The sequence below is a fragment of the Pteronotus mesoamericanus genome, unplaced genomic scaffold (genome assembly GCF_021234165.1).
Source record: "Pteronotus mesoamericanus isolate MK-2021 breed Mesoamerican mustached bat unplaced genomic scaffold, CSHL_Meso_final contig_2, whole genome shotgun sequence".
Classification (NCBI taxonomy): Eukaryota; Metazoa; Chordata; class Mammalia; order Chiroptera; family Mormoopidae; genus Pteronotus; species Pteronotus mesoamericanus.
This window is the reverse complement of record NW_026555084.1, coordinates 2,871,193-2,897,600: the sequence shown is the minus strand read 5'-3', so window position 1 is coordinate 2,897,600 and position 26,408 is coordinate 2,871,193. Positions and strand designations below refer to the sequence as shown.

General features: G+C 58.7%; 1 protein-coding gene across 2 annotated transcripts in view; it reads right to left on the bottom strand.

Moving 5' to 3' along the window:
• Nucleotides 1–26,408, bottom strand: part of SLIT3 (slit guidance ligand 3) — a 520,298-nt gene that overhangs the window by 21,158 nt on the left and 472,732 nt on the right. For both annotated transcript variants that reach the window (XM_054568067.1, XM_054568069.1), the window contains exons 17-26: nucleotides 25,917–26,060; nucleotides 25,127–25,270; nucleotides 23,755–23,918; nucleotides 22,594–22,726; nucleotides 15,622–15,690; nucleotides 13,962–14,033; nucleotides 13,323–13,394; nucleotides 7,499–7,570; nucleotides 5,736–5,899; nucleotides 3,678–3,802 (exon numbers count right to left, since the gene is read on the bottom strand). In XM_054568067.1, the coding sequence (XP_054424042.1) occupies nucleotides 3,678–3,802; nucleotides 5,736–5,899; nucleotides 7,499–7,570; nucleotides 13,323–13,394; nucleotides 13,962–14,033; nucleotides 15,622–15,690; nucleotides 22,594–22,726; nucleotides 23,755–23,918; nucleotides 25,127–25,270; nucleotides 25,917–26,060 (1,159 nt within the window). The remainder of the gene's footprint in view (nucleotides 1–3,677; nucleotides 3,803–5,735; nucleotides 5,900–7,498; nucleotides 7,571–13,322; nucleotides 13,395–13,961; nucleotides 14,034–15,621; nucleotides 15,691–22,593; nucleotides 22,727–23,754; nucleotides 23,919–25,126; nucleotides 25,271–25,916; nucleotides 26,061–26,408) is intronic.

The window sequence follows — 26,408 nt, the reverse complement described above, 5'->3', positions numbered from 1 at the left end:
AGATCTGGGCGCACGCTCCAGCCCGGCTGCTGCGAGCCTCGAGGAAATGACCTGTTCTGAGCCTTGTTCTCATCGTCTATAAGAGGGGAATAACTATACCACCTGTGCTGTTGACAGGTGATTAGAAATCGCGTGTATGTAAGGCAGCTGGGGTGTCATGGCAGCTCTGTAAACAAGAGCCATTCTGATGACGATGACGATGGTGATGACTGGGGTCAGAGGCAGGGCTGACTGTGGCTGATTAAAAGACTCTGCAGGTCTTTGGTGGGTGCTGAGTAGCTCAGAAGTGTGTCTGTGTGTGTGCATGTTTTGAATGAACGGGCCACGAAGGTCCGGACTGGAGGAGCGTGAGCCGCTCACGGTTGGGACTCCCGAGCCCCAGTCTGGGCCAGCCCCTCTGCTCAGGGAGCCTTCAAGGACCAGGGACTCCAGGTGTTTCCTCCAGCCCCTTATGTCACGCGCAGAAATCCAGGAGGCAGAGCCTGGCAGGTGACAATATAGTGGCTCAGCCTGGAGCAGGCATTCCTGTCATGCACGTCCTTGGGAAATAATCGCCATTGCCTGTGCTTGGCTGCTTGGCCTGACTCCACTTTCCTCAGCCTCGCTTTGCTCAAGACCACCAGCTCTGTGACGTCCTTGGTCCTCCGCCCCTCCCCTCACCAGTGTGTGTGTGGGGGGAAGGGCGTGGCGGGGGCTTGGGACCAGCTTCTCCCGCTGGAAACCTCTTTCTGAGATGGCGCCAGAAGGGCTGCTCTCAGACCCTGCCATTCAAAGCGTGGTCCTCGGACGGGCACCAAGGCGGCCCCGGGAGCCTGCTAACAGCGCACAGGCTTGGCCTGGTCGCAGGTCTTAATGACTCCGGGGCCTGTGTTTGACGAAGATCTCCAGGTGATTCTTGTGGACAGCGAAGAGCGAGGGGCACTGTTCTGAAACACTGAGCAAATGTATGTGCACGAAGCTAAGCTGGCTGAGAGAGCATCGGCCAACTACACATTTTATTTCCCCATTCTGTAGAAGAGCAGTTAAATGATACCCCTTGGGAAGTACCTGCCAAGCCCGGGCACTGGTCGGCCCGGCACACAGGCGGTCACCGTGACCCTTGCACGGGCCCTGCAGGGGACCGTGGTTATTCCCACGCATGGCTGGGCAGGGAGGCGGGCGGGGAGGCGCAGCGGGAAGCGGGTGCGGCGGGTGGTGAGCGCAGGCCTCCCCGCAGCAGAGACCTGGGTCCTGGGGTGGTGCCTGGCTCCCAGGCGTGGGGGGAGCCTGTGTAAGCTGTTTGATTTTCTGAACCTCAGGTTCCTCATCTATCGAAGAGGATAATGCGACTTACCACGTCAGAGGGTGGTGATCAAGGGCATTGCATGAGATGCCAGTAAACACGAAGCAGTGGCTGCTGTCTTTTTTTTTGGTAGCATTGTGCCTTGGCTCCCCACGGTCACCCAGCCAGTCAATGGAAAAACTGCGATTTCTGGAAATAGCTAGACAAATGCCTGAACTGTGAGCTTGGCTTTGTGGGTGTCTGGTGACTGTCGTCTCACCCAGAGCTACCTCAGTCCCTCTGCTGGGGTGAGCTCTGCCCCCAGAAGAAAGGAAGGGCAGGGCACAAGCCCAGGGCGGGCGTTGCTGCGACCCACCGTTAAAGGAGCCCTCCGGCTCAGCCTGCTGCATTTCACAAGTGACAGAGCCTGCAGGGCGGAGAGCGGGCGCTGCTCAAGGCGGTGCAATGAGCTAGGAGAGGCCCCAAGGCGCCCTGCTTGGCCCTGTCTTGCAAATTCAGACGGGGACCCTCGTCCCTGGCAGTCACGGAGCTGGCCCGCAGGCAGGGAACACACTGACTGAGAGTGTCGTTTCTGGAACCAGTCAGCGTGGAGTTTTGCATCCCAACCCCCTCGCCTACTGTCCCCAGTTTTCTCAACTGCAGAATGGGGATCATTTTAGGGCCTGCCTCCTAGGGCTCTGATGAGTATGCAAGATGATGTGTGTACCTTGTTTAATACGCTGTCAGTGCATAGCAGATACAGCTGTTGTCATAGTCACCATCGTCACCACCATCGTCATATTGTGCCCCAAACCTGCCGTGGCCCAACAGCTTCCTAAAGGTCAAAACCTCGGTTCGAATTCATCTGAAATCTACAGGATGTTCAGAATCTTGCGAGCAGCGTGAAAACAAGTGGCGCGCCCTGTAGAGGCCACGGGGAGGCGCTCCTGAGCCGGCGCTGATGGCCAGGCCAGCTGCACAGTGTTCCCAGGTGCAGCCAGAAGCCTGGGCCTTCAAACCCGGCTCCACCACCCTCAGACTGAGGCCGATTTTAAAGAGAAGGGAGCAAGGCTCAGGATATGAAGTGGTTTATCTTATTTTTCAAATGATACCATCCACCTCGTAAGGTGATTTGATAAAAATTAGAGGTGGGAATAAATGCACGGAGTCCAGCCGAGTGCCTGGCCCGCATCGATGCTGAAAAGGCGGCTGCACCCGTGTGGGACTGGGGATGCTATAGAGGGAGACGTCACAGGCCTAGAAGAGCAGCTGCCGGCCTTTGACAGTTCAGCGTGTCACAGGAGAATCCCTGGTGAAACCAACGGCCTCCTGTTACTGGTGTGGGGCCTGCGCGCGAGGGTGAAGGTATAAGGCGGCGTGTGCCCGCTCACTGAGTGCTGACTGGACACCCGGCACTGGCCCAGGTGCATTGCATGAGCTATTGCATGTTTTAGTCTCACGGCAAACCTGCGAGGCAGGTCCTGGTGTACAGGTGGGGAGGCTCAGATGAGGCCGCTGGCCACTGCTGCACAGCAAGTAAATGACAGAGCTGGCGTCCACACTGGCCGCCACGTCACTCCACAGCTTGAGTCTTCCCCGCTGAGTTAATACAAGGGAGTCTGAGGTCAGGCCTCCTGAGCGAGCCTGCTAGATTCCTGTTCTTCCCCTACGACAGCCGTCTGCATGTGCGCGGTGCGTGTGTGCACGTGTGTGTGGGGGGGTGCATGAGTGGTGACTCTGGGGAGTCTGAGGCCGCGGGGAGCGGCCGCCGGCGCAGCACCGGCTGGCCGCGGGATTCCGCCGAACCCTTTGGCCCATCTGGAACCCTTTGGCCCGTAGGTGGCGCTCTGACACCGCCTGCAGGAGGCGCAGCTCCACCACCAGGGAGCCGGTCCCCAGAGACAGCGTGCCCCTCAGGCCAGTCGCTGCACACGCCAGTCCCCCTGGAGACGCCCAGGAGGCCAGCGGGCTCCCACCCTCTCTGCCTGTATGAGGGGTGCACACCAGACAGGCACAGCTGTCCTGGAACTCCCGGCTTGTCCAGTACACGGGAAGGGCCCCCCCCTCCCCCCCGGGAGGCTGGAATCGAGAAGGTCCCAGGGAAGCGCTTTGCAGATGCCAGGGAGGGAGCCTGAGGGGCCAGCTAACCTGGACACCTTCCGGGGGAAGGCAGGGCTCTGAAGTCATTTAGTCCCGGGTCCCATCCTAAGCCTACTGCTTATAAGCTTGGGGATGTGAAGCCAAACCCTTTCAACTGCCTGAGGCCCAGCAGAACAGGAGTGTTACTGGCAAATGCCACGTTGGGGTCACCTGGGAAGCAGAGTCCTTAGCTCAGCACAGGCCATTCCATGGCAGGGGACCAGGCTGCCCAGGGAGGCACAGGGCCCTCCTGCAGGGGCGGGGCGCCCTGCCTCACCTTGTAGCCGTAGGGGCAGGCGCAGCGGTAGAGCTCCACGGGGTCCTGGCTGCAGGTCCCGTTGTTCCTGCATGGGCTGGAGAGGCAGGCATTGCACTTGGCCACAATGTTGATGTCCACCGGCCCTGCACCACAAAACCACAGAGTATTGCTGGTGGGTCCCCAAAAGGGCTCACCGTCACCCCTCCCCCCGCTCAGCGCGGCCCCTTCCTCAGCCAGCTGCCAGCGCCTCCCCCTCTCCCTGCTCAGAGGGCAGCTGGCCCTCTCCAGCCAGGACACGCCGTCCAGCTAGAGGCCCATTCATCCCGTCATTGTCCAGCGAGGGGAAATTCACAGCGGGACACCGTACAGAAGCACTTCTGCAGTCAAATCAATTACTGTAATTAGCCTGATCCGATTTTGGTGCTAATCTGCAAACAATGTACTGTAATTAGAAACACCCTCGTGTATCTTTTTTTTTGTTCTGGGAGCTCTGGGCTCAGGCTCCCTTGGGACCTCCCACCTCTCTGTGCCTTCCCCCAACCCCCCATGGACTGGTCTGCGCCCAGCTGAGGAGAACACGGTGTCTGGGCTAAAGAGGTCCTGCTGGCGGAGCCCTCTCATTGGCAGGGGGAGTAAGGAACAGTCCCGGCGGACACAGCAGCAGTGTCGACGGTGGACAGCAGACTGTGCTCGGGACGCTCTCATCGACGACGGCGTCACCTGTGTCTGCTCTCTTTGGCTGCTGGGGCTGGAGGGAGGGGCGTCATGGTCCCTGCATGGAGCTTGGCGGTGGCCAGCTCTGACAATAAGCCCTGGATAAACAGGCCCTACTTAATGGTGGGACGTAACAGACGTCAGTTTGGACGTGGGTCAGGTCTGGGCCAGTGTGAGTGACCGTTTTGGGGGAACAGAACGGCCCAACTGAGAGGCTGTACCCAGGGCTCAACCCTGGCTTCACATTAGAACAGGGAGATGCTCTGTCCCAGGGAGACTGTGTGTCCCAGGGACACAATGACGTTTCAGGGAGTAATTAAAGTATATTGATAAAAACAAAAACAAAAAAAAATTAAGGCTCTAAGAGGTGTGTAATACATATGGAAAGTAAATTTTTGAAAAAAAATCAATTTCCCCAATAATCAAAGACAAAATATAAAGAGATTTTTTTTAACCTGTTGAGTTAGTAATGATTACGAACGAGACACAATCACGCAAGAGTGGCAAAAAATGGGCTCACGTGGCACGGCCGAGGGGCAAGCCGCTCACAGCCTTTTGGAAATGGGTTTGGCAACGTGCGTAAAGACGTTAAACGCCATCGTGTGCTCCGGCTCGGTGACTTCCACTCTCTGAATCTTACCGAAGGGCATAATTTTAAGTAAAGACCTTGGTGCATCAACGGTAAGGACAATACTGGAAACACTCTGTGGGTTCCGAAGGGACTGGTCAGAGGGGCCGTGGTGGAACCCCACAGCTTGGAGCTCCAGAGTCCGCAAGACCTGGAGTCCCGCTAACCGTGGCCTTGAGGAGTCCTGTAACCTCCGTCAGGCTCGGCTTTGTCATTTTTAAAAATGAGGGTGATTCTAGTGTGTACCCCACAGAGGTGCTGGAGAAGAAAATAAATTAATACACAGAAAGTGTAAATTTAATGAAACAACACATGAAAAAGTGCTTGACATAATGCCTGCCGCATGGTAGGAACCCGGTAGCAGTTTATTCTCTTAACGATGCGGTCAATCAAAATCACACACGCCAAGTGTGCTGGGCAAATTCACGTGCTTGAGGGATGCTGGGTTCAAAAAGGCAGGTTAAAGAATTTCTCAATTATGCAAAAGTGCTCAGAGAAGGAAGTCAAGGGGGACGCGTCAGCAGAGGGACTTGGGGAGGGAGTGATAAATGGACCCTTAGACGCAGGTCCGCATCAATTTCAGCGCCTGAGTCTCTCTGTGTGTGACCCATGGAACAGAAAGAACAACGGTTTTGGGGTCCCGTCTGTTGAGGTGGCCAGCTCTGGCAGGCTGCTGGGGCCGGGCAGACCCCAAGAGGGGGAGGGGAGGCAGGAGGGGCGGCGCCGGCACCCACCTTTGCACTGGAATCGGTGGGTGGGCGTGGTGAGCAGGAGCCGGTCCGCCATCGGCTCGGGGCTGCTGCAGCGCGCGATGCCGGGCTCCTTGTAGCCCGCCTTCACCCACTCCGACAGCCAGCGCAGGCTGCAGTCGCAGTGCAGCGGGTTGGTTCCCAGGGCCCTGGGGGGCAGAGCAGGACATCAGGGTCCCCTCCACCAAGCTGGCCCACAGGCTCTGTATCCTTGGCCTTCTGGAGAAGCAGGGTTTTCGGGCTTTGCCTAGATTGGGGGCGTTTGGCCTGAACCAGTTGACTCCAGACTGTACCTCCAATCCCTGGGGATGTTTCAACCCCCAAGCCCCTCCCATTTTGGAGGCTTTGTTCTCACCCAACCCAGTAAGACAACCCTAACTCAACCTCCATCATGGAGCCTCCAGGAAGCTCCCGGAGCCTCTCATCTCGTTACCCGGCTCTCCTGCCCACTGAAGGGCCCGCTGGGGCACGCACTCTGCAGAGAAGGACGTGACGCCCAGCCACACTGAAGGGGCCGGAGCACATGCCCTCCAGTAAGCCACTCCGGGGTACGGGTCATTCTGAGCTGAAGGCACTGGGAAACAGCGGGTGCAGGAAGGGCTCTCGGACGTCCCACCCTCCTTCCCCCTGAAAGCAGCTCCTGTTTCCCGAGGAAGGCGCCCTCCCCGCACCCGAGACCGGGGATCTCTGTACCAGCAGACCCACTAAAATAGTCGCGACCTTCCAGGCAGCCTCCGCCAGGTGTTTCCTAGTCACCGTCCCACAGTTTGTGGCCCCGGCCCAAGCCCCTCTATCTTCTCATAGCCCCTGAATGTATCATTCCTTGGGTCAAAAGGCATATAAGCTTTGGGCCCAATGGCCTCTTTGGGTATTCAGTTTCCTTTTGAAGATTCCCATCGACACGTAAAAATATGAACTACATTTGTATGCTTTTCTCCTGTTAACTCTCTTCTGCCGGTTTAATTGGCAGGCCAGCCAGAGCTGAGCGGAGCAGGAAGTGTTTCCCCCACCCCCACCCCGACCCCCGCCACCTGCAGCTGCAGAGCAGGGCGTGGCACTGTCCGAGGAGACACCTCCAATGTGGCGTCCAGGAGGAAAACACCAGAGCCTCTGCCCTCTTTTTATCATGTCCTTTAACGTTTCTATTTTAAGTGTTTTATAATATGCACACACCTCAGTGTATGTGTACAATGTGAAAATAATGAAATATACGTCGAGTAGGTTGCAACCTCAAACATTTTCCCTGGCAGAGGTATGTTGCAACTACTAGTTCGGGGCCTCGGCTTCCCCAGTGCGTGAGGGGCAGAGGGCAGAGGTCAAGAACACGTGCTCTGGGGTCAAGGCAAACCTGGCTTTGAACCAGAGCGTGATGACCACGAGCTGGGCACTCCTGGGACACATTTTTCAGCTTATCTATTTCAGTTTCATCGTGTGTAATCTGGGGCCACACGGGCTTGTCGCTGTAGGAAATAAGTGAGATAATTCATCTCAAGTGTGGAGCGCCTAGTGGGAGTTTGATCTTCATTCTTATTGAATTCGTATTTACGTGGTTCACACCACTGATGAAGCCTTTGCCGGCAGCTGCAGCAGAGAACAACGGGTACCACGTGGGCCCACCGTGCAGAACACACTCCCCGCTACAGAAAGAACAGCCACTCCATGTGAACAGGGCCCCCGGGAGCTGCGGCCCTCTCACGGCGTCCTGTGCCGAGTGGGCGCACGCTGCCGAGAGTGACATGGCTACTCACAGGTGGGAGAGGGACGTCAGGTCGTTGAAGGAGCCTTCGGGGACACTGGAAATGTCATTGCCGTGGAGGGTTCTGCAGCAGAAGCACAGACGAGGAGGTTAGCGGCCAGAACCGATGGGAACCCCGCTCTCCCGGTGTCCCGGGCTGGCCCAGCCCCCGAGTCTCTCTCGGAGCCCCTGCCAGCATCAGCAGGGAAGCCCAGTGCAGGGACGGTGTGGGCACAGGGTTTGGGAAAGGAGAGGGTGGCCTTTGAATCGAACAGCCCCTGGGGTGGAATCAGTCCCTTTGGCTGTGGAACATGCGTTAAGTTACTTTACTTTCTGGGCCTCCATTTTTGCACCTGGAAAAGGGAGGGGTGTCTACCTACTCTCAGAGGGAATGTAAAGAACTGCGATTGAGCCCCTAAGTCCTGGGGCCAGGCTGCTTCCTTCAGACCCCGATTCTGCCTCTTGCCTGCTGTGTGACTATGGGCAGAGTCACAACCCTCTCTGTGCTTCTGTTTCCTATTGTAAAACGAGGGCCAAAGCAGAGACTGGCCACAGATGGTGGCTGTGGGTGCACGGATCCATGTGGACCGGCCGTGTTCTAAGTGCTGAATGATCCACCTCGCTTAGTACCTGTGGAAGGGGCTCGAAGGCTGTCTGGTACAGATTAAGAGTCTGTTCCCCTTTTTGTTCGCTTTGAGAGATCTGTGGGGACGGAGAAATGCTATCACCCCAACTTGAGGGAGAGAGGAAGGTGGGCCTTCAGCTCCTGTGGAAGCAGCCTGGGAGCCCGACACTCATCTTAACAGGCAAGGGGCTGGCGTTAACCACACGCAGGTATGCGCCTGGTGCCTGTGCGCCTCTGCGCCTCTGCGCGTCCAAGGCCAGGCAGCCTGCTGGGTATTAACCGCGCCCCTCTGCACCCGGGGCTGTGGCGGCCAGGAGCTCTTCGCACCTGCAGACACTGGCATATACCGCGCTTCCAGGGAAAGGCTGGAGAACGGGGCCGGGAAAGAACGGAATGAACATCACTTCACCGCTCAAGTAAATCCCCAATTCATAGATCATACCCTCCACCGAAGGACTAAGCGTCGACGGCACATCCCCAAGCCCCAAACTCACGGCTCCCTTGGGGTCTGGCCTGTGAAATGAAATTCACAGACGCTCTGAGGCGTCTTGAGGGACTGCTGGGCACAGATCCCTGTGCTGTGGAGGGAGCCCTAGTGAAATGAGGGGGCGCTCGCACTGAGTCAGCGTGTAAACAGGGTAGTGACGCATGAACCTGCTCTTCTGCTTCCCTCGCACTGACGTGAGCCGCCCTGGGTCGTCAGCGGAAACAGAGGCTCTCAAACCGACTGAGCTTTGCTGCTCATCCACATGCGGATTTCTGAGCCCTATTCCCAGAGGCGCATGCAGGGGGTTGGGGGCGGGGCCTGAGAGGTGCGTTGCTGACAAGCAAGCTTCGGGGTGATGCTGACGCACCCGGTCCCCTGAACCTCGTTTAGTTGCCCTGGGTTGTCATCTTGCCATCCTCTTCACCTGAAGCCACCCTTCTGTCCCCCTTCCAGGACAGCAGGAAGAGGGTGACCGGTTCCCCAGAGAGCTCAGGTAGCTTCTCACACTTCCCAGCACTTTATCCGGATCATGGAATCTCTAATTTGCGTGGTTATTTATGAATCGCACTGGCCCCCGCCTGCTATTAACGTGGATGACTTTGTAGCTGCTCGCTGTTTGGCAAACGCACCCGGCCCCCTTGTTAATCATTTCTGAGTGAGGCCTGGGCTCCTGGAGAGGCAAGAAGCCCTGATTTAAAAACACTGACAACTCAAGAGGCAGCTTTGGCGTGGTGACCCCTGCTCGTGACGCTCCCATTCATCATGAACCGAGCTGAGGAGATGTCTGAAAACTGCAGAGAAGTGTGGCTGTCGTTTACTAGGACAACAACGCTAAAGAAACCTGCCTACACGGCTGGTTCCCGCTCCTGGGGTGGTCCCCAAAGAGGGACTCTCGCGTGTCTAATCACCGTCCTATAGGACCATAGGACGTGGGGAAGTGGGACTGTGGCCTCCGAGGAAGCACTTGGCACCACCCCACCCGGCCCCAGGGGCTGAATTACCAAAGACTCCCTTCAGGCGCTGGGGCTCCATTTCCCCTCCTGACTCTGAGCAGGTGTCAGAGGCAAACTTGGGACTTGTGGGACGCTGAGGCGGCCAAGGTAGAGCGAGCCAGTTCCCGGCTGCCGGAAACCCCAGGCGCTCCGCCCTCGTTCTGCGGGTGGGTCAGGGTGGGCGGATTCCCTTCCCAGCAGGCCAGGCCCTGCCCGGTGACCCGGGGGTTGAGGTCTGGAGTTGGGCCGCCTGGGTTCAGATCCCTCTCTGACAACCACTGGCTGCATGAGCCGAGACCATCCTCCTGGGCCTCAGTTTTGTCATCTCTAGCATGGAGTCACTTGCAGTTATCGGTTGGGGGCTGTGTGTGATTTGGCTTCAATCTTCTCTTTTCTGTAACAGCTCTTCCCTGTTCCTCAGGGGATCACTCCATACGCCACCCCCTCATGGGTTTGGCCTCATGGGCGGAGCTCTGGCCCAGGTCTGCCCCATGGCGGTCACAGGGACTGGTCTGAGGTTGAGTTTGTGACCTACATGGGCCAATGAGAGACATTCCTGGGGCTTTGTCTGGGGCTACGAGGACAGAGGCAGAGGCTTGCCTCCGGCAGTGACATCGGAGCACCTGCACCCAGCCCTAGAGCCCACGGCCTGCTGCTGACTTGTTCAGCTAAATTCTCTCTATGTTGAAGGTGGTCTGAGCTGATCTTCCTTCCCTGTGGTCAGGAAGAAATCTGCTCACTACTGCGCTGCACACGCTGACGTTGAGGGTCAGGAGGCACGGTGCCAGTGTTTCCAGCGTGCGGGGCTCCACGCGGGGCCTGTGCACCGTCAGCCCATGCTCACGCCAGTCCTGGTTACTGCTGGCGTTGCCACGGCCCCTCCCCTCTCACTTCGCGCACACATTTTGGGGCCAGTCTTCTCCCAGCATTGCCCACACGCAGGGGAAGCCCGGAGGAGTGCAGCCTGTAGGTCTCAGAGGCTGCAGCGAGCCATGGCGGGACCCCAGGGCATGGAGGACACACCCTGAGTCTGGGCGGCCTGACCCTGTGCCCCTCCGCTTCCTCGCATGCCTTTCATTCCACCCCCCTTTCATTCTCATCAGAGGCCTCCCTGGGCAAGCAAGGCAACGCTTCATTTTTAAAGAGGCCACGTCCCTCTGATCTTCAAGAAAAGCCTGAAACGGGTGGCACTGCAAATAGATGATAAAGGCTGATGGGGAAGGGGGCGGGGTGGCGGCACTAAAGGGCCAAAGGGGTCCCCTATGGCTCCCCAGAATCATCGAAGGTTCAACAGCTGGTCAAACGTGGAAACATGAGAAGGGAGTGAGCTCTTGGTCTCTGAAGGTAATCAAGCAAAGGGCGAACGGAGCCCTCGCAGGGATGCTGTGGGGAGGACCTCTGCAGTCCGCAGGGCATGGCGAACAGCCCCGTGTGCACAAACAGCAAACGCGTTCTTACTCCAGGGATGGGGAGCTGAAGAGGCTGAGGCTCCTGGATGATGGTCCACTCGCTCCCTCAGGAGCTCACCCCAAGTTCGCCCTCCCAGCGCTAACTGATTCCAGGTGGCTCCCCTGCGGCTGGGGCTGGGAGTGGCAGCTGGGACCACACGCACACAAGGCATGTGGCTCGGTGCGGGGCAACGGCCAGGGAACCTGCGGAGCCCTGAGGAAGAACGAGAGTGTCCACGCGGGTGTCCTCATCTAGCTGCTTCCAGAGCAGGGCCAAGTCGGAGAAGCGCATGTTCACACAACGCTGGGTCCTCGGGGCCCCTGACCCCGACCCTGCCGCGTCTGAGACGCATTCGAACCCTGGCCAAGAGCCACACGCGCGCACCAGGCCTCCCCTCCTGCTTTCAGGAGCGCTTTTTGGCCTTTGACTGTGGCTGAATGTTGAGGCTCACTCTCCTCCCCCACCTCCAACTTCCAGCATCCCTGGGTCTCTGGGCACGTCTGAAATTTTAACGAAAAGAATGAAACCCTTGAGAAATGAGAAAATATACAAATCCATAAATGTAGTTGCAGATGTTGCAATTCCTGATTTCAAAAAACACCCAAACCAAACCCATCTTTTTGTCCCCACTCTCTCAGCTGTCAGTCTATTACGGTCTTCATTCATCTTTGGCTTTGCCTTCATTTAGCAGAGAAATGACAACATGAACAGTTAGCCATCAATGGCTTTTTTCATCTGTGCACATTCCCTCACAGTCCTTCATATGTACAAATGTTTACAGGTTATAACTGTAACATATGTGCAAATCAGGGTTATTTCCCCACGTCACACTAGGTGGCGAATGCTTGCCCACACTGCTATGCAGTTTTCCTCTTCTTACAATAATTGCTCTTCACTGACTGGCTGCATCGTGCTTCCCTGAAACATGTCTCCACTGTGGCACTTGCAAGCAATATTTAAAATTTAGGTTAAAAATAACAGTGCAGTCACGACCTTAATGCACAGAGCCCTTCCCTCATTTTGGATGATTCTTGAGCATAAATTCCTAGATGTGCAGTTACTGGGAGAAAGGATACCAGTATCATAAAAGAAATGTAGTCTATAAACATTTTGATTTTTCCTGAATTGGCCCTCATGCAGAAAATGGTTGCTCCCGACTGAGGCAGAGGGTTGGAATGAGGGCCTCTGAGACCCCTTTTGGCTACAATATCCCATGATTCTAAAATCATGATGCTAAAGCCCTACTCATCGTTAACTCGAGAAGCAGGCCCAGCGTGTGGCACGTTCGCGTGCGCCCTGATGAACGGGTGATTGCAGAAGCTCTGGAGTGGGATGTGCTGTGTGCTGAGAAGGAACACGGGGTGACGTGCACCCCACTGCCCTGGCAGGCAGACATACAGACAGATGGACAGGCAAGTGTTCCTTCTCTGCCTTCTACCTGTTGCGTTGCCCCAGCCGGAACTACTCTTAATTACGAACATACGCGCAGGGATCCCATTAAAGTTGGCGGGTCACACCCCCAGCGGCCCACCGAGGCACAGAGCTGCAGGCTGCGGTGGGAGACAACAGGTTGGGACTGAGGGGGAAGGGGGAAGTGGGGGGGGGGTGGGGGGGGGGGGGGCAGGGCCAGCCTCAGCCCTGGCCAACGAATTGAGCCCACGTCCTATCGTGTTCTAGGGAAGCAGGGAAATGGTTCTGCTGATGTTTCCATTCTCAGAGTCCCCAGAGAAGGTAGAGAATAAATAAGTGACAATAACAGATGGCACACTGCCGGCGCGGGCGCTCCTCTGCCCCCAGAGAATTGATTTTTAATAACAGCGCAGATGACATGTGGCGGAGTTGTCGCTGACACCGGTGTTTTGTGGGCCTCTATAAATCACATCAGCCTGGAGGCTCTGGGAGGGACCCGCTCGCTGGGTGCTGTTTGCTGACTGCTACTGGGTGCTGGGCAGGGTCCTGGGCTCCGAGTCGGAGGCCGGACCCTGCCATCCCCGACTGCTGGACCGTGGGCCAATCGCTTCACCAGTCCAGGCCTCAGTTTCCCGATCTCAAACGTGGGCATATGGCTCTCCCCGCCTCCCAGCACAGCTGCAGAAGGCCCTGCAGGGCGACGGCCACGAGAAGCCCCAGAACACGGTGACCACTTCTACAGTAAGAACGGGCCAGGGGCGGAGGGATGAGACGGGTTTGGGGCAGGCCTGGCACCTGTGCTCTTGGGGGAGTGCAGCGAGGGGCACGCAGCACTGCCTGCTGTCCCCAGCGCCGTGGGCGGGCTCGTACTCACAGCACTCGGAGGGACCGCAGCCCGTTGAACGCGTGGATGGGGATGCAGCGCAGCCGGTTGTAGCTCAGGATCCTGTGGAAAGAGCACCGTGGTTGGCTCTTCCTATCTCAGCTGCCCACGGGGGCCCTGTCCACGCTGTAGCCTGGTTAAAGCCAAGGCTGACCTTCCCCACTTGAGCGTATTGACGAAAGCCTCCTAACAACAGAGGGAAGAGAATCACCTCCCCCAACCCCAGGAATCTCTCTGTGCTCAGCTTCTTCCCAGAAGGCTGGCTCCCCAATCAGCTTCCCCTGCGCCGCTGCCGAATGTGAGCGGTCACAATGTGCAGCGCTAACGGGAGATGAATGGGTCGGAGCAAAAGGTAATTGTGTAGGGGGGCCTTCCACCGGGGAAGGGATTCACGAAGCCCAGAGGGCGTTCCAAGGAGGGCCGTCTTCAGAAGGCACGAGGCGCCGGGTCCTGTCGAGCTGCCCAGGCAGTGGAGTCCAGACCTCCTTTATTTTCCTCCCGATGATGAAGGTCTGCCCTGCGCAGGGGCAGCCACACCTTTGAGGGCCATTGGAGCAGAGGACCCGGGCCTGGGGGGAAGGGGGAGAGCACGGCACGGGGCGCGTAAGGCCAGCACGTCGCGGTACTCACAGGGTGGAGAGGTGAGACATGTTGCTGAAGGTGTAGTTGGTCAGCACGCCAATGCTGTTGTTGCTCAAGTCACTAGGGAAAGTGAAACAGAAGGGTCACGTTCACTGCTGGCTGCGTCTGAAGGGGCCACTCCCAACGCTCAACGTGTCGTCAACCCACCCACCCTCCCACCTGCCCATCCGTCCGTCTGTCCATCCACCCACCCACACGTCCACCTACCCATTCATCCAAACGCTCATTTTGTTCAATACTTATTCAATCATTCAAGCAACTGTTCATCCGTCCGTCCATCCACCCACTCATTTGGCTATTCAATCGTTCTCTCCCATGTCTATCCACCCGTTTCATTCTACCAGAAAAACGTAACACAGAAGACGGTAATCTCTTTTGATTCTAGCCCATTTCCCCCCAAGTCCGTCCTTCCTTTCGCTGTCCCTCTGCCCTCCCTCCCGTCGGCTTTCATTTATTCCCCTCATCAGACTGTCTCTCAGGCGGACGAGGCGGGTGGGAGGGTGGTCCTCTGCCAACTGCGACCTCCTGCTTCTCCGCAGGGACCAGCACCCGGGCCAGTGGCTTCCCACCCCGGCTGCCCACTCGGACCACCCGGAGCTCCTGCAGCCTCCGCGGCCTGGGTTCCCTGCCCGGCCGTCCGATGTAATGGGCCCAGCATGGGCCTGAGCATCCGGGGTGGAAAAAGCCAACTAACTGCTCAGGTGATTCCTAAAACCGGCGGACCCGGAGAACCATGGCTCTGGAGGGGTAGGTTCTCTGGAACAGTGGGTCTCCACGGGGGCACTGGTGCTCCCCGGGGACGTGTGACAACGTTGGGAGGCGTTCTTGGTTGTCTCTGTGGGAGGACGGGAGCTGTTGGCAGCTGGCGGGTGGAGGCAGGGGTGCCGCTAACACCCCACAATGACCACCGCATCCCCCACGAGAGGAATGATCTGGCTGCTAATACCCACAGGGCTGAGGCCGGGTTCCGACTTCTCCAGGAAGCCAGGCTGAATACGGTGACGGGGGCTTCCTTCCACCTTTCTTCAGGGCCCCCACTTTCCTGAGGGTGACCCGGTTTCACCGCAAGAACTCTCAGTTTCCCCTGTGGGGCGGCTCCCTGCCCCTCCGAGGTCCCTCCCTGGCGAGGCGGGGAAGCCGCGGAGGGACGCAGCCCACAGACCCGCCGGCTTCCTGGGCCGCTCTGGTGCCCAGCAGCCCTGCTCCTGCTTTGGGGGTTTCCTGGACGTGGAGCCAGCAGCAGCCACCACCTGGGGGAACCTCAATGTGAAGCATCTACTTAGAACATTTTTCTGGGCCACAAAAGAAAGGGGAAGAAGAAACGTGCATTTGTGTTCTTGGTAAACCAAAGTGCAGCCACAGCTTGCACGCAGCTGGAGACTGACGGATCTCAGGAGTTTAACTGGGACCCGGGAAGGTCGGGGGCTCACACACTCGGCCCGAGTGGAGGAGGACGCGGGTGTGGTGGGCAGCAGTGCCAGGCGCTGGGTCCCGCGGGGCCAGGCCGGCACATGGGGCGGCCCTTCCTGCCAGCTGCCTGCCCCTGCCCCACCAGGCGAGAGTGCAGAGGCTGAGGCCCTCGTTCTCCGCGCTTCCCAGCCTCCCCCAGGAGAGGACAGAGATGCCCCACCCGGGCCGGGCTTCTTACATAAGCGTCAGGTGTCGGAGGGCCGACAGCTCTCGGGGCACGGCCGTTAAGTGGTTCCCTTCCAGGTACCTGAAAGAGAGGTGCAGAGTGACGCCCGGCAAGGAGACACCACACACGTTGTCATTTCCTTGGAGACGCCATCCCTGACTTGCTAAACCAGGTTGAGTCCTTGGTTTACTCCCTCAGAGCTTCCCCTCCCTTCAAGGTACATGCTGCGTCTGTCGTTTAATATTTACTGGTGTGATTATTTCTCCCCTGGGTTGCTCCGGCCCACGATGGCAGGACTTTGGCCTAAAATTGTCCAGTGTGTTGACTCTCCTCGAGACTGTGCACAGGCTGGCGCACAGCAGGTGCTGAATGAACAAAGCACCCACTTGGTACCCAGTCCCCACACACCCTTCCGCGGCAGGGTTTCACAGTCAAAGAAACAGAAGCTCAGAGATGTCGAAACACTTGCCTGAGCTCACAGAGCAGCAAGTGGCTTATCGCAGCCTTACCTCTCGCCGCCACCCCCGCCCGAGCCGGGGAGGGTCGGGGCCCTGGAGGGCGGGCACCGTGACACACGCTCCTGGAGCCCCTGGGCCCCCCGGGCCGGGCCCGCTGTGTGCCAGCCAGGCTCCAGCCAGAGCTGACGCTGATCGGATCGGCCTCTCTTCCTGCCCAAGCTCCTTCCCTGGGTCCCACTGCTTGTTAGAGAGGGGCTACCTATCCACATACCCATCCATCCATCCATCTGTCGAGAGAATATGTTCATTTAAAGGCTCCACTCACGTCATTGTGGAGTTGGAGAGTCCACAATCTACAGTAGGACAGGCCCGCAAACTGGAAGCCCAGCAGGATTTCTGCGATACAGTCTGGAGGCAGAACTCCCTCTTCCCTAGGACACGGAGGCTTTTTTTTTCTTTTTCGCTTAGGGCCTCCCACTGGCCTAAGGCCCACCTCCGCATGGCTGCGGGCAACCTCCTTCACTGAAAAGCCAACCGACTGGATGCGTTAACTGGACGTAAGGAGCACCTTCCCGCGCGCCTGCGCAGACAGCTGGGCCCAGGGCACACATCAGGTTACATCACAGTCCCTGTCTCCCTCTCTGGTTCATCTTCCAGCCGACTCCCCCTTGGCCTCTGCTTCCAGCTCCAAGGACCTGACCCTCCCCGGATGCCCCCTGCTCCCCTGGGGGACAGGTGCGCCCCTCTTCTCTCTCCTCGCCTCGTTACCGCCCCCAGATGCTTGGATCTCAGCTCGAGCATCCCTTCCCCGACGTCGTCTCCCACACCCACTGGGGACATGGCAGGTTCCTGAAGCTTTAGGTATACATTCTTCAAAGCACTGAACCCCATGGTGACATCCTTAGGGTGATTCCATGGTTAGCGGGGCAGGACCGAGTCTGTTTCACTCCCCACGGCGTCCTGCGTGCAAGCGAGCAGCGGTAGATGCTCAGGAAACAGACATGGGATGCAAACCCCAGAGCTGTGTGTGTGGAGGGGTGTGGGTGGCTGGAGCTCGGAAGCCGTGGAATCTCTCCGTAGGAAGCTCTGAACTGCAGAGCTGCCTGCAGCCCTGGCCTGGCCCGAGGGGCCCTCTCCAAGCGCCGCCCTCTCGTCCGCCAGCCTCCGGACCAGCGGGCGCTCCCAGGGGCAGACCTGCACTTCAGGGCTTTGGTCCAGCCCCGGCGCAGGCGCGTGAGGACGTGTCTGCCTGGCATGGAAATCCACAGACTCTGTGAACGGATGTTCCTGGTCCCGTTTCGAGCTTCGGGGACCTGCTGAATGGTGAAGGAGAGGGAGGGCGGACCCCTCCAGGAGATGTCCCTTCAGGAGGGGATTTCCACCATGGCCTGAGGTGAAAGGGAGCAGCTGCGGGGTCAGGCAGCTGAGGGCTCATCCTGGCTCTGCTGGCTGATAGCTGCTTGACCTTGGGCAAGTGACTTAACCTCTCTGAGGCCTGTATCCTCACCTGTAAAAGGGGGCTTACAGTAATCCCCCCTTGAAGGGGTTACGGAGACCGAATTGAGTCTCTGCGGAAAGCTAGCACTCGACACGCTGGGAACGTCTCCATCCATACTGTGCACACAGATCCCTCCATCCAGTGGCACGTGCGTTTGCAGAAAGGCAGATATCCGTACCTGTGTCTGTTCTCTATTTACCCTCCAGACTAATATTCGTAAAACGAGAGTCGGGCCACGCCGCTTCCTGCTTCCGCCTCCTCCTCGGAGGGCGGGCCGCTCTCAGCACGCTCGGCTGACGGGAACGCGCACCTGCCGCTTCTCAGGTTGGCAGTGCGCACAGCTTTCCTTCTGTTTGGTCGCTCCCTCTCAGGGCTTCTCGGCTTCTGGACTTCAAGGCCATACCACCTTGTGCTCTTCAAAAAACCTGTTCTTTCTCCCCTTTGTTTTCCTGGGAAATACAATTCTGCTTCCTGTCTGGAATGCCCCGTTCGCTGGTTAGCTTTCGTGTTGTCTTTCTGCCCTATTCCTAGTTTCTGAGGTCAGGCGTCTTTGTGCCCCGCTGGCTGCTGTTCTCCCAGCTCCTATAATGATATCTGGCACAACAAACTCAATGAAACTTGAGAGCGAAGGTGGCCCCCTCAGCCCCGAGCCTGTGCTCCAGCCTCCCTCCGCCTGCCAGCCTCCTCCCACCCTCTGCCGATGGTCGCGACTGCCCAAGAGCCTCGAAGTGTCCTGCACTGAAGCCATCTGCCAGGGTCCTTGTAGAGCCTGCGCCAGGACCCCTAAGTGCTGCTGTGCCCAGAGCCAGACTGCTCTCCGAAGATGTGACCAACGCCATCCAGCTGGCGGCAGGCCATTTCTGTCCCTCTCCCCGGGCCTGAGAAAGGCAAGGGTGCAACCAGCGACAGGCAGCTGCCCCCCAAGTGCTCTGGGTGCCTGCCCAGGGCCGGGACACAGAGCACAGCATCGCTGCGGATGGCCCAGGTGCCAGGGTGGCCCCAGCCAGAACCACTGTCAAGTGCCTGCAGCATCGTGGCAGGGGTGCCGGGCTTGCCTGCTCCCTGCTTAACTGCTGGGGGCGGGTCCCCAGGAGACCTGCGGCTGTCCAGTGCAAACCCCCACAAGCCAGGCCACTGGGCAGGACACACAGGGACTGGGGCCTGTGCCAGAGGGCAGGAGCAGTTCAGTGGCTAAAGGATGAGCCTCCGGGTCAGACAGGCCTGGGCTCGAGATGAAGCACTGCTGCTCCTCGGCACCTCGTCCGCCTGCTGTCCCTCTCCTCTCTGGGTTTGGGGCAAGGAGGCAGCTTCGTCTGCGCTGCTCACTAGACCCCAGACCCCCACCCTTGAGCCCCTTGGAGCGAACCAGTGCCAGGCCAGGCCCCGCCCTCTCCTTCCGTCAACGGCTCTTGCCACATCCTTCTGCCTCACTCACTCTCTACAGTGCCGTGTGTGCATGCATGTGTGCGCACGTGTGTCTGCACCGCCGGCCTCTTCCCCTGGCGACCTCAAACAGCCCTTCATTCCCAACGGAAACCCCTTCTTCCAATGGTTGTTCCTGGGGGACAATGGTCATCCTTCCCTTCTCCTCCCCTTGGGATGTCAGTGGTAGGACAATAGATCCAAGGTCATGGTCTTCAGACCCAAGTCAGTATCACAACTGCCTGGACATGCACTGGGAGTGGGCAGCCGGGACGCAGGAGTCCGACCCCTCCGTGGCCTTCAGGGAGGCGCGGCGTGCAGTCTGTTTGCAGAACCAGAAGGCCTGATGTCAGCAAATGCTGCCTTCAACAGGAGCAAACAGGGTCTTAGGGTTAAATTCCTCCAGAAAGGTGAGCGTCAGTTCAGAAGGCTCAAGGCTGGGCAATGATGGAACTAGCTGAAGCGGACGAGGCCCTAGCTTTACGGGGGGCATTGGTGTCAGTGACCTTGGGGCTGAGATGTGCCGTGCCGGCTTCTGACCTGCGCTCGGCGAGACGCGGTAGGCCTGCTTCTGAATCCGGAGCTTGCCGCTGCCGGCCTGCGTGCACCTCCATGCATTCCAGTGGCCTGGGTGGTTCTCAGGGCATTGCCCACGGGCCCCGGGGGCCCCCCAGGTTCTCTCAGGGGCTATGAGGCTAAAACTATTTTTGCAATTACACGAACCCGTGGTTGTCCTTCTGGATTTACTGATGGTGTGAGCACAACTGCTGGCGCCACAATATGGATCAAGGCAGCAGCCCTGAATGGTGCATGTAAAAGCCAGTTTCATTTCAGAATGCCCTGGATGGAGAGTAAACATACTGTTAATTGCATTAACTCTCCACCCTTGAGCACACATCTTTTTAACATTCTTTGGGACCAATGGGAAGCGTGCATAAGGCATTTTTGCTGCACGTGAAAAGCAGAAAGTACCTGTGTACCGGAGTTACAAGGTGAACTAGCCTCTTCGCCCCCGTACATTTTTACTTCAAAGAATGACTGGCAAACAGGCTATTTTGTAATGGGTATTTGGCAGATGTTTTCTCAAGGGTGAGCAGGGTGAGCTGTCCCTTCAAGAAAAATCACTGGCAGTACCTGTTGGCAATTCTTAAATCTGAGCTTCCACGTGGAAATGAAAGTTTTAGGAAAGTTGTCACTGCCACATGGAGCTTGACGGCGTCCCTTTACGTAGAGACTTCGCTGGTGTGCTTGGTGGTGGTGATGATGGCTGTGGCATTTGTGTGTCAACACCCGCGGGCAGGCCTGCATAGACCAGGGACCCTGCGTTTTCCAAACAGGCAGAGCGTGCTGTTAGCAGATGCCGCACGGGGCAAGTTCCACCCGCAGTGTGCAACAGGCCGTGGGGTTTGATCTGACAGCGTGAGGGGTCCCCCGACGTGGTTTCGGGCTCCTCCCTGCAACTAGCCTTTGAGAAGCCAGCCCGGTGTGGTGTTGGTGCGCCATCGGGGAAGGATACTTACAATTCTTTGAAAAGGCTATTGAAATTCTCCTCGCTTTCTTAACTACATGTCTGCGTAAAGCCAGATTTTCTTCTTATACTTCACCCAAAACGACATGTCACAAAAAAATGAGTGCTAAAGCAGGTAGAAGAATCCAGTTGTCTTCTATTATGTTTGTAAAAATGTAATGTCCTCTTCTCAATTACATTTCATTTGGTTTGTTTTCATAAAAGTATGCTTTCTACATAAACTTGTAATGAACACAGGGTGGGGCAAAAGGTTTACAGTTGTGAGTACACAAAATAGAATTTATTCTTGTATTATGGTTTATTCATTATTATATTATTTTCCAAATAAACAACTGTAAACCTTGCCCCACCCTGTATATTATTTCTACATGGATTAATACATATATTGAAGAAATTCTCATGGATTAATACATATATTAACAAAACTCCTCAGGTGTAGTACCCAACACGGCAAACATCAATAGATGTAACCCACATAAACAAAAGTTCTTAGAGTCCACGGTGGCTTTGAAAGATGTGAAGGGGTCCTGAGACCCCTACACTGAAGAACTCCCGGGGCGGCGGATGTGGGCATGGGACCCGGGGCTCGGCCAAGGCTTCTGGCCCTGCCAGGCTGTTCTCCAAAGGCGAGGCTCGGGGAGTGTCCTCAGTGCTCCGGCAGGGCCCGTGGCACTGCAGCCCGGCCGCAGGGACGGCGTGCGAGGGCGGAAAGTGCCACGGCGAGCGCCGCCGGCTCAGGCCTGGCTGTCCCCCCAGGGGAGGAGAGGGCGCAGAGGACATGGGGAAGGGCGCGCGGAGGCGGCCAGGAGCCGCTGAGGGCTGACCGCGGGGAGGTCGCTCTCCATGGGGGGCCGCCGCCCTGCCCCCTGGCGCTGTGACAGATGCTGCACCCTGCTCTGCTCTTTCTCCTCCTCTGGGTGTTAAACTTGATTTTGTTCGGGAAGCTGGCAGCTCTGCTCAGAGAACCAGGGACACACTGAATCTGGACTCAGCGCACGTCCCTGAACTGGAGGCCCCCGGGGCCCAGTTTCCTGGGCCTGCCAGCTTTTGTGCCCTCTGGAATTGATTTTCCGGCCCTCTGCCCCCACTTCTGCCCACCAGGAGAAGGTGCGGTGACAGAGGTGGGGGCTGCTCTCCTTGGCGAGCTTCGCAAGCCACGTCTGGCCCAGGGACATGCTATCATTTCCGAAGCAGGACATTGGGCCTCCTTCCAAAGCTCTGAAGTTTACTTTGTAATTAGAGCCAATTATCTGTGTTATTTCGATCTCTGTCTCCTGAGCTGCGGGGCAAAGCACCCACAGGCCTGTTTCCATGACATTTTCTCCTGTTTGACCCGTGTCACTCAGCACTCAATCAGCCCACACAGGAGGTGCGTACCAGGGTCACTTTCTACAGTCTGCGCCCCCCGCCCCCCAACACAGCCAGGCCCAGGCAGGTGGCTGGGCTCACTGCAGAGGTGGCTGCGCTCACACACAGCTCCAGGGGCATGGCCTCAGCCCAAGCCCAGGGCCGCGGCGGGCTTCTTAGTGACGAACAGGACCTTCGCTCCTTCACTCCTTCCCTCCTTCCCTCCGGCCAGCAGCCCTGGTCACTGTCTCTCTGAGGGACGGGAGATGCCAGGAGCCGCAACACTGGCCCAGGAACCCTTCTGCAATCTCGCGGCAGCGGTGCACTCAGGCCCCACCCCAGGGGGCAACGGGAGAGCCTGCAGAGACACTGCCCCGAGGGAGGCCTCTGGGCCTGAGGGCACAGGCTGGGGGGGGTGTGCCTGGGGCCGGGGAGAGTGCAAGCTCAAGGGGTGGGCAGTGGGGTGTCCTGCTTGGTGCTCTGGTGTCCGTCAGTCCCTCCTGCCCCCCTCGCTTTCTTCCCCTCCCTTTCAGACCCCCCACTCCAGCATCAGCTCCCGGAGCTGCCTCCTCGGACCCTCACATGGGAGTCACAGCAGAAGCGCCCCACTGCCATCTTGCTGGGGTCCATTCCCTGCCGGCTCCCCCAGGCAGCCGTGCGTGGGACACAGGGATGAAGGTGCCCGACGCGGGTGGGTGGGGGACGGCAGGGTGCCCGGCAGGGGTACTCACAGCTCGGTCACGTCCTTGGGGATGCCTTTGGGGAGGGCGCGGAGGCCCCTGTTGCCGCACCGCACCACCGTCTCCACGCAGGCGCACTGCTCGGGGCAGCGCGGGCCCAGGTGACAGCTGCTCTCGTCGTTGCCTGTGGGAGCCAAGAGTGAGCGTGGCGGCCACCGACTTCCACAGCAGGACAGGCGAGCGAGGCGGGCGCCAGGACGAGCCGCCTTCAGGCAGGGGACGCCGCCGCTGTGAGCGGCCCCCGGAGACCAGGGAGCCGGCAGGCCTCAGTCGCGCGGGAGGGCAAGGGATACGGGCCTGGGTCGGGGGTAGGGCTGTCCGTCTTCTACCGCGTTTAACATAAGACAAATCTCTAAACACTTGAGTGACCAGAATCTGAGACAGGAAATAAACCCGACTGACTGGAGGGGAGGCGAGGGGTGGGGGGGCGGGTGGGCAGAGCCCTGTCCAGCGCTTCCTCCTCGCCCCTCTTTCCACGACCCAGTGCCTCTGGCTGGCGACTCGGCCCCAGCCTCCACTAGCCCTTCACTCCAGTTCATCGAAAAACCAGTCACTCTGTCTCCAGGTAACCCAAGGTGACCGGGGAAACAGCACGCTGTCTTGAATTCATGCAAACAAACGTGCCCTCTGCAATCCTGACACGCGGCGCTCTGGTCCCCGGTTATGAGGGGGTAACCCTGCCTGGCAACAGGCAGTTTCCAGGGTCTCATCTGAAGTCTGTTTCTCGTGGGTGCGTGAAGTCTGAACCTCGTCCTGTCGCCGGCAGGGAAACTGAGGCCCGGGGGGCAGGTTGCGCGCAGCATGAAGGTGCGGTGCCACCTAGTGGGCCCCAGGCTTACTGTGGACGTGGGTTCCGCAGTGTCCTTTCTCTTAGAAGGCTGTACGGTATCTTTTATTCACAAAACCCACACATTGTGACAAACTTCTGACTCGGGGGAGTAAAATGTCTGGGAAGAGGCACCAGGGGTCACGGGGGCTGGCAGAGCCCTGCAGAGCTCCAGCCGCGCCCGGCGACCCGACAGGATCCGTCGCACGGGGTCCGACCCCGACCTCCCACACCTGCCTGGCCTCTCCCAGCCTCTCCCGGGCTCCCCTGCCTGCCAGGTGTTGCTGCCCCCACCCCGGCCCGGCCCAGCCCGCCCGCTTCCTCACCTTCGCAGGTGAAGTCCTGGACAGCCACGTCCTGGATGGGGATCTCCTTGAGGAAGAATGGCTTCTGGCACCGGGGGTTCCCACTGACGATCCGCCGCTTCCTCAGCCACTTGCCGAGCCAGGCCAGGTGGCAGTTGCAGTTGAAGGGGTTGGACAGGAGGTTTCTGGGAGGAGAAGGGGCCTCTGGGATGGTTGCGCTTGCACTGGAGCGCTGGCCCCAAGGCGCCCTGTTCGTAACCCTTGGGCGCAGGTCTGCAGGCAGGTCTGCTCGGCCGGTGGGACGAGGCGGGGGCCCGGGAAAGGGGTGCAGGCTCTCTCCTAGGGCCCAGCTGCAGCCTCCGCAGGTGCCATTCCAGACCTCAGCCGGATGACAGGACCGTGGCCCCTCCCTTGTCTGCTGAGCCCCTGCGTGGGAGCTGCTGCCAGCTCCCCAGCAGGTGTCCTCCCACTTAGAGCCTTCCCATGAGGGGCCTCCTGCGGGGGATGGACCCCTGGTGTCTGCCCGGCAGCCCCTCCTCATCCTTCATCCTCAGCGCACGCGACCTTTCAGCAAAGAAGCTTCTCCCAAGCCCCTCCTCCAAAGTGAACGGGAAAGCTCCGCCGGAGGCAGCCTCCCCCTCACTCGCCTGCTCTCCCTCCCCAGCGCCCATCAGAGCTGCTGATGGCGGCCCAGTGGTGGCCCCTTGAGGCAGGGGCTGTCTGTCCATTTCTGGGTCTCCCGGCACCTGTGACCTCAGCACAGGCACTTTGTACATGTCCCCGGGACACATAAGAGGTCAAAGAGCCCCTGCGAGGCCATGGTACCCCTGCAATTAGAGCTCGGGGCTCCAACACCCCCGGGTTTGAACCCTGGCTCTGACCCCAGCAGCTGTGCGGAGGCAGGCACGTTCTTTCTCGTGTCAGGGCTGCTTCCCTTAACGCTGCCTGACTCCACGCAGCAAGAGCCTTTCCGTAGAACCACGGGGAAAGGAAGAGGCAGAGTGGACTAGCAGCTGAGCCCACAGAGCCCCGTGGAAACATGCTGAGCCCGAGCTCCTCCCACGGGAGGAAAGGCCCCTCCCACTTTCCCAGACAAGCCGGCTTCCACTCCCGGGCACAGCTCCGGTGCCGGTCAGCCAGGCCCGGGCTGGGTTTTCCTATCCCTGCAGGCCCCCTTCCGCAGAGGTTGTCTATGCCGTGAGCTCCGGGAGGCCCCACGCCTGTGCACCCCCGGTACCTGCATGGTGCCTGGCACGTGCAGGGAGGCTGAGGGGTGTTTACAAAGCGGACAGAGTGGTAGACGACCTTGGCCACAGGCAGCAGGGAGCTGGGAAGGGGAGGCGTGCCGGGGAGGAGGCCAGAGCGAGAGGGCCGTGGCTCCAGGAGGACTTACATGGTGGACAGGGAGACAAGTGTGGTGAAGGCGCCGGGGGTGATGGTGGCGATGCGGTTGTCGTACAGGGACAGCAGCCTCACTGAGCTCAGACCAGCGAAGGTGTCATTGCTCACGCAGCTGATCAGGTTGCTCCTCAGCATCCTGCAGGGAGGGGGTGGGGCGAATGCGTATAGGCATCACCCTCTCCTTCCAGCAGGGCCGCAGCAGCAGGTGCCTGCGCGTGGAGCTTGCGCCGACTCTAAGCCCAGCCCCGTCACGTTGCTGAGGTTTGTGATGTGACCTGGGTCCCCACGGGGGCCACCTGTGAGCGCATGTGTACGTGCTTATTTGTGCATACGCACGCACGTGCATACACACGCGTGCTGTGCGGGGTGACTGTATATTTCTGGGAGGGGACGGGGTATCAGCGTATGTGTGTCTGTATGCGTGCATGCATGCCTTCATCTGCATGTTGCATGTGTCACTTTACGTGCATGTGTACACGTCAGAGTCTGTGGGTAAATATGTGTTTGCGTGCCCCTACCAGCATGTTTCCGGTATGAATCTGTGTGTGTCTTCACATTAGGGCGTGCGAGTGGTGTCTGTGGTGGGGGCTGCTCAGCATGCTGTGCTCTTTCCCACCTGGGGCTGGGGAACGTCTGCTGCCTCTCTGGTGGCAGCAGGTAGGGATTCAGGGGGCCAGGCCGGTCGGCCGCCCTCTGGCCTTCACAGGCCCCCGATGCCCGGCGTGGCCCGCCCTCCCCCAGCCGTCACCCTCCCAGCCCCGGCCCACGCCCTGGGCGCTTACAAGGTCTTGAGGCCGCTGAGGCCGCGGAACATGCGCCCGTGCACCGTCTCCAGCTGGTTCCCCGTCAGCATCAGCTCCTGCACGCCCGTGGCTCCGTCGAAGGCGCCCTCTCTCACCTCCTTGATCTTATTGTTACTCAGGTTTCTAGAAGGAGAGGGTGGAACGGGTCAGGACAGACGCGGGGAGGGAATCGCTGCCCCTGGGGTGAGGGCTGGGACTGTGTCAGTTCAGTGTCGTCATCTTTTCCATGCCCTGGGGACTGGTAGACGTAAAATCGTGATCCTTGAACTCTCTTTCGTCAACAGATACTCTCGTTAAGCAGGGATCCTTGGGCGGGGGGGAGGGGCAGGAGGAGAACACGTGAGGTGCCCCCCACGCAGTGGGGTACCCGCAGAACTTCTCGCTCTCTCCCTCGCTGAGATCCTAGATATAAACGGACACTTTCTAGGGCGTTACTATGTACCACGGGAGGGGCTTGGCCAACCGAAGCAC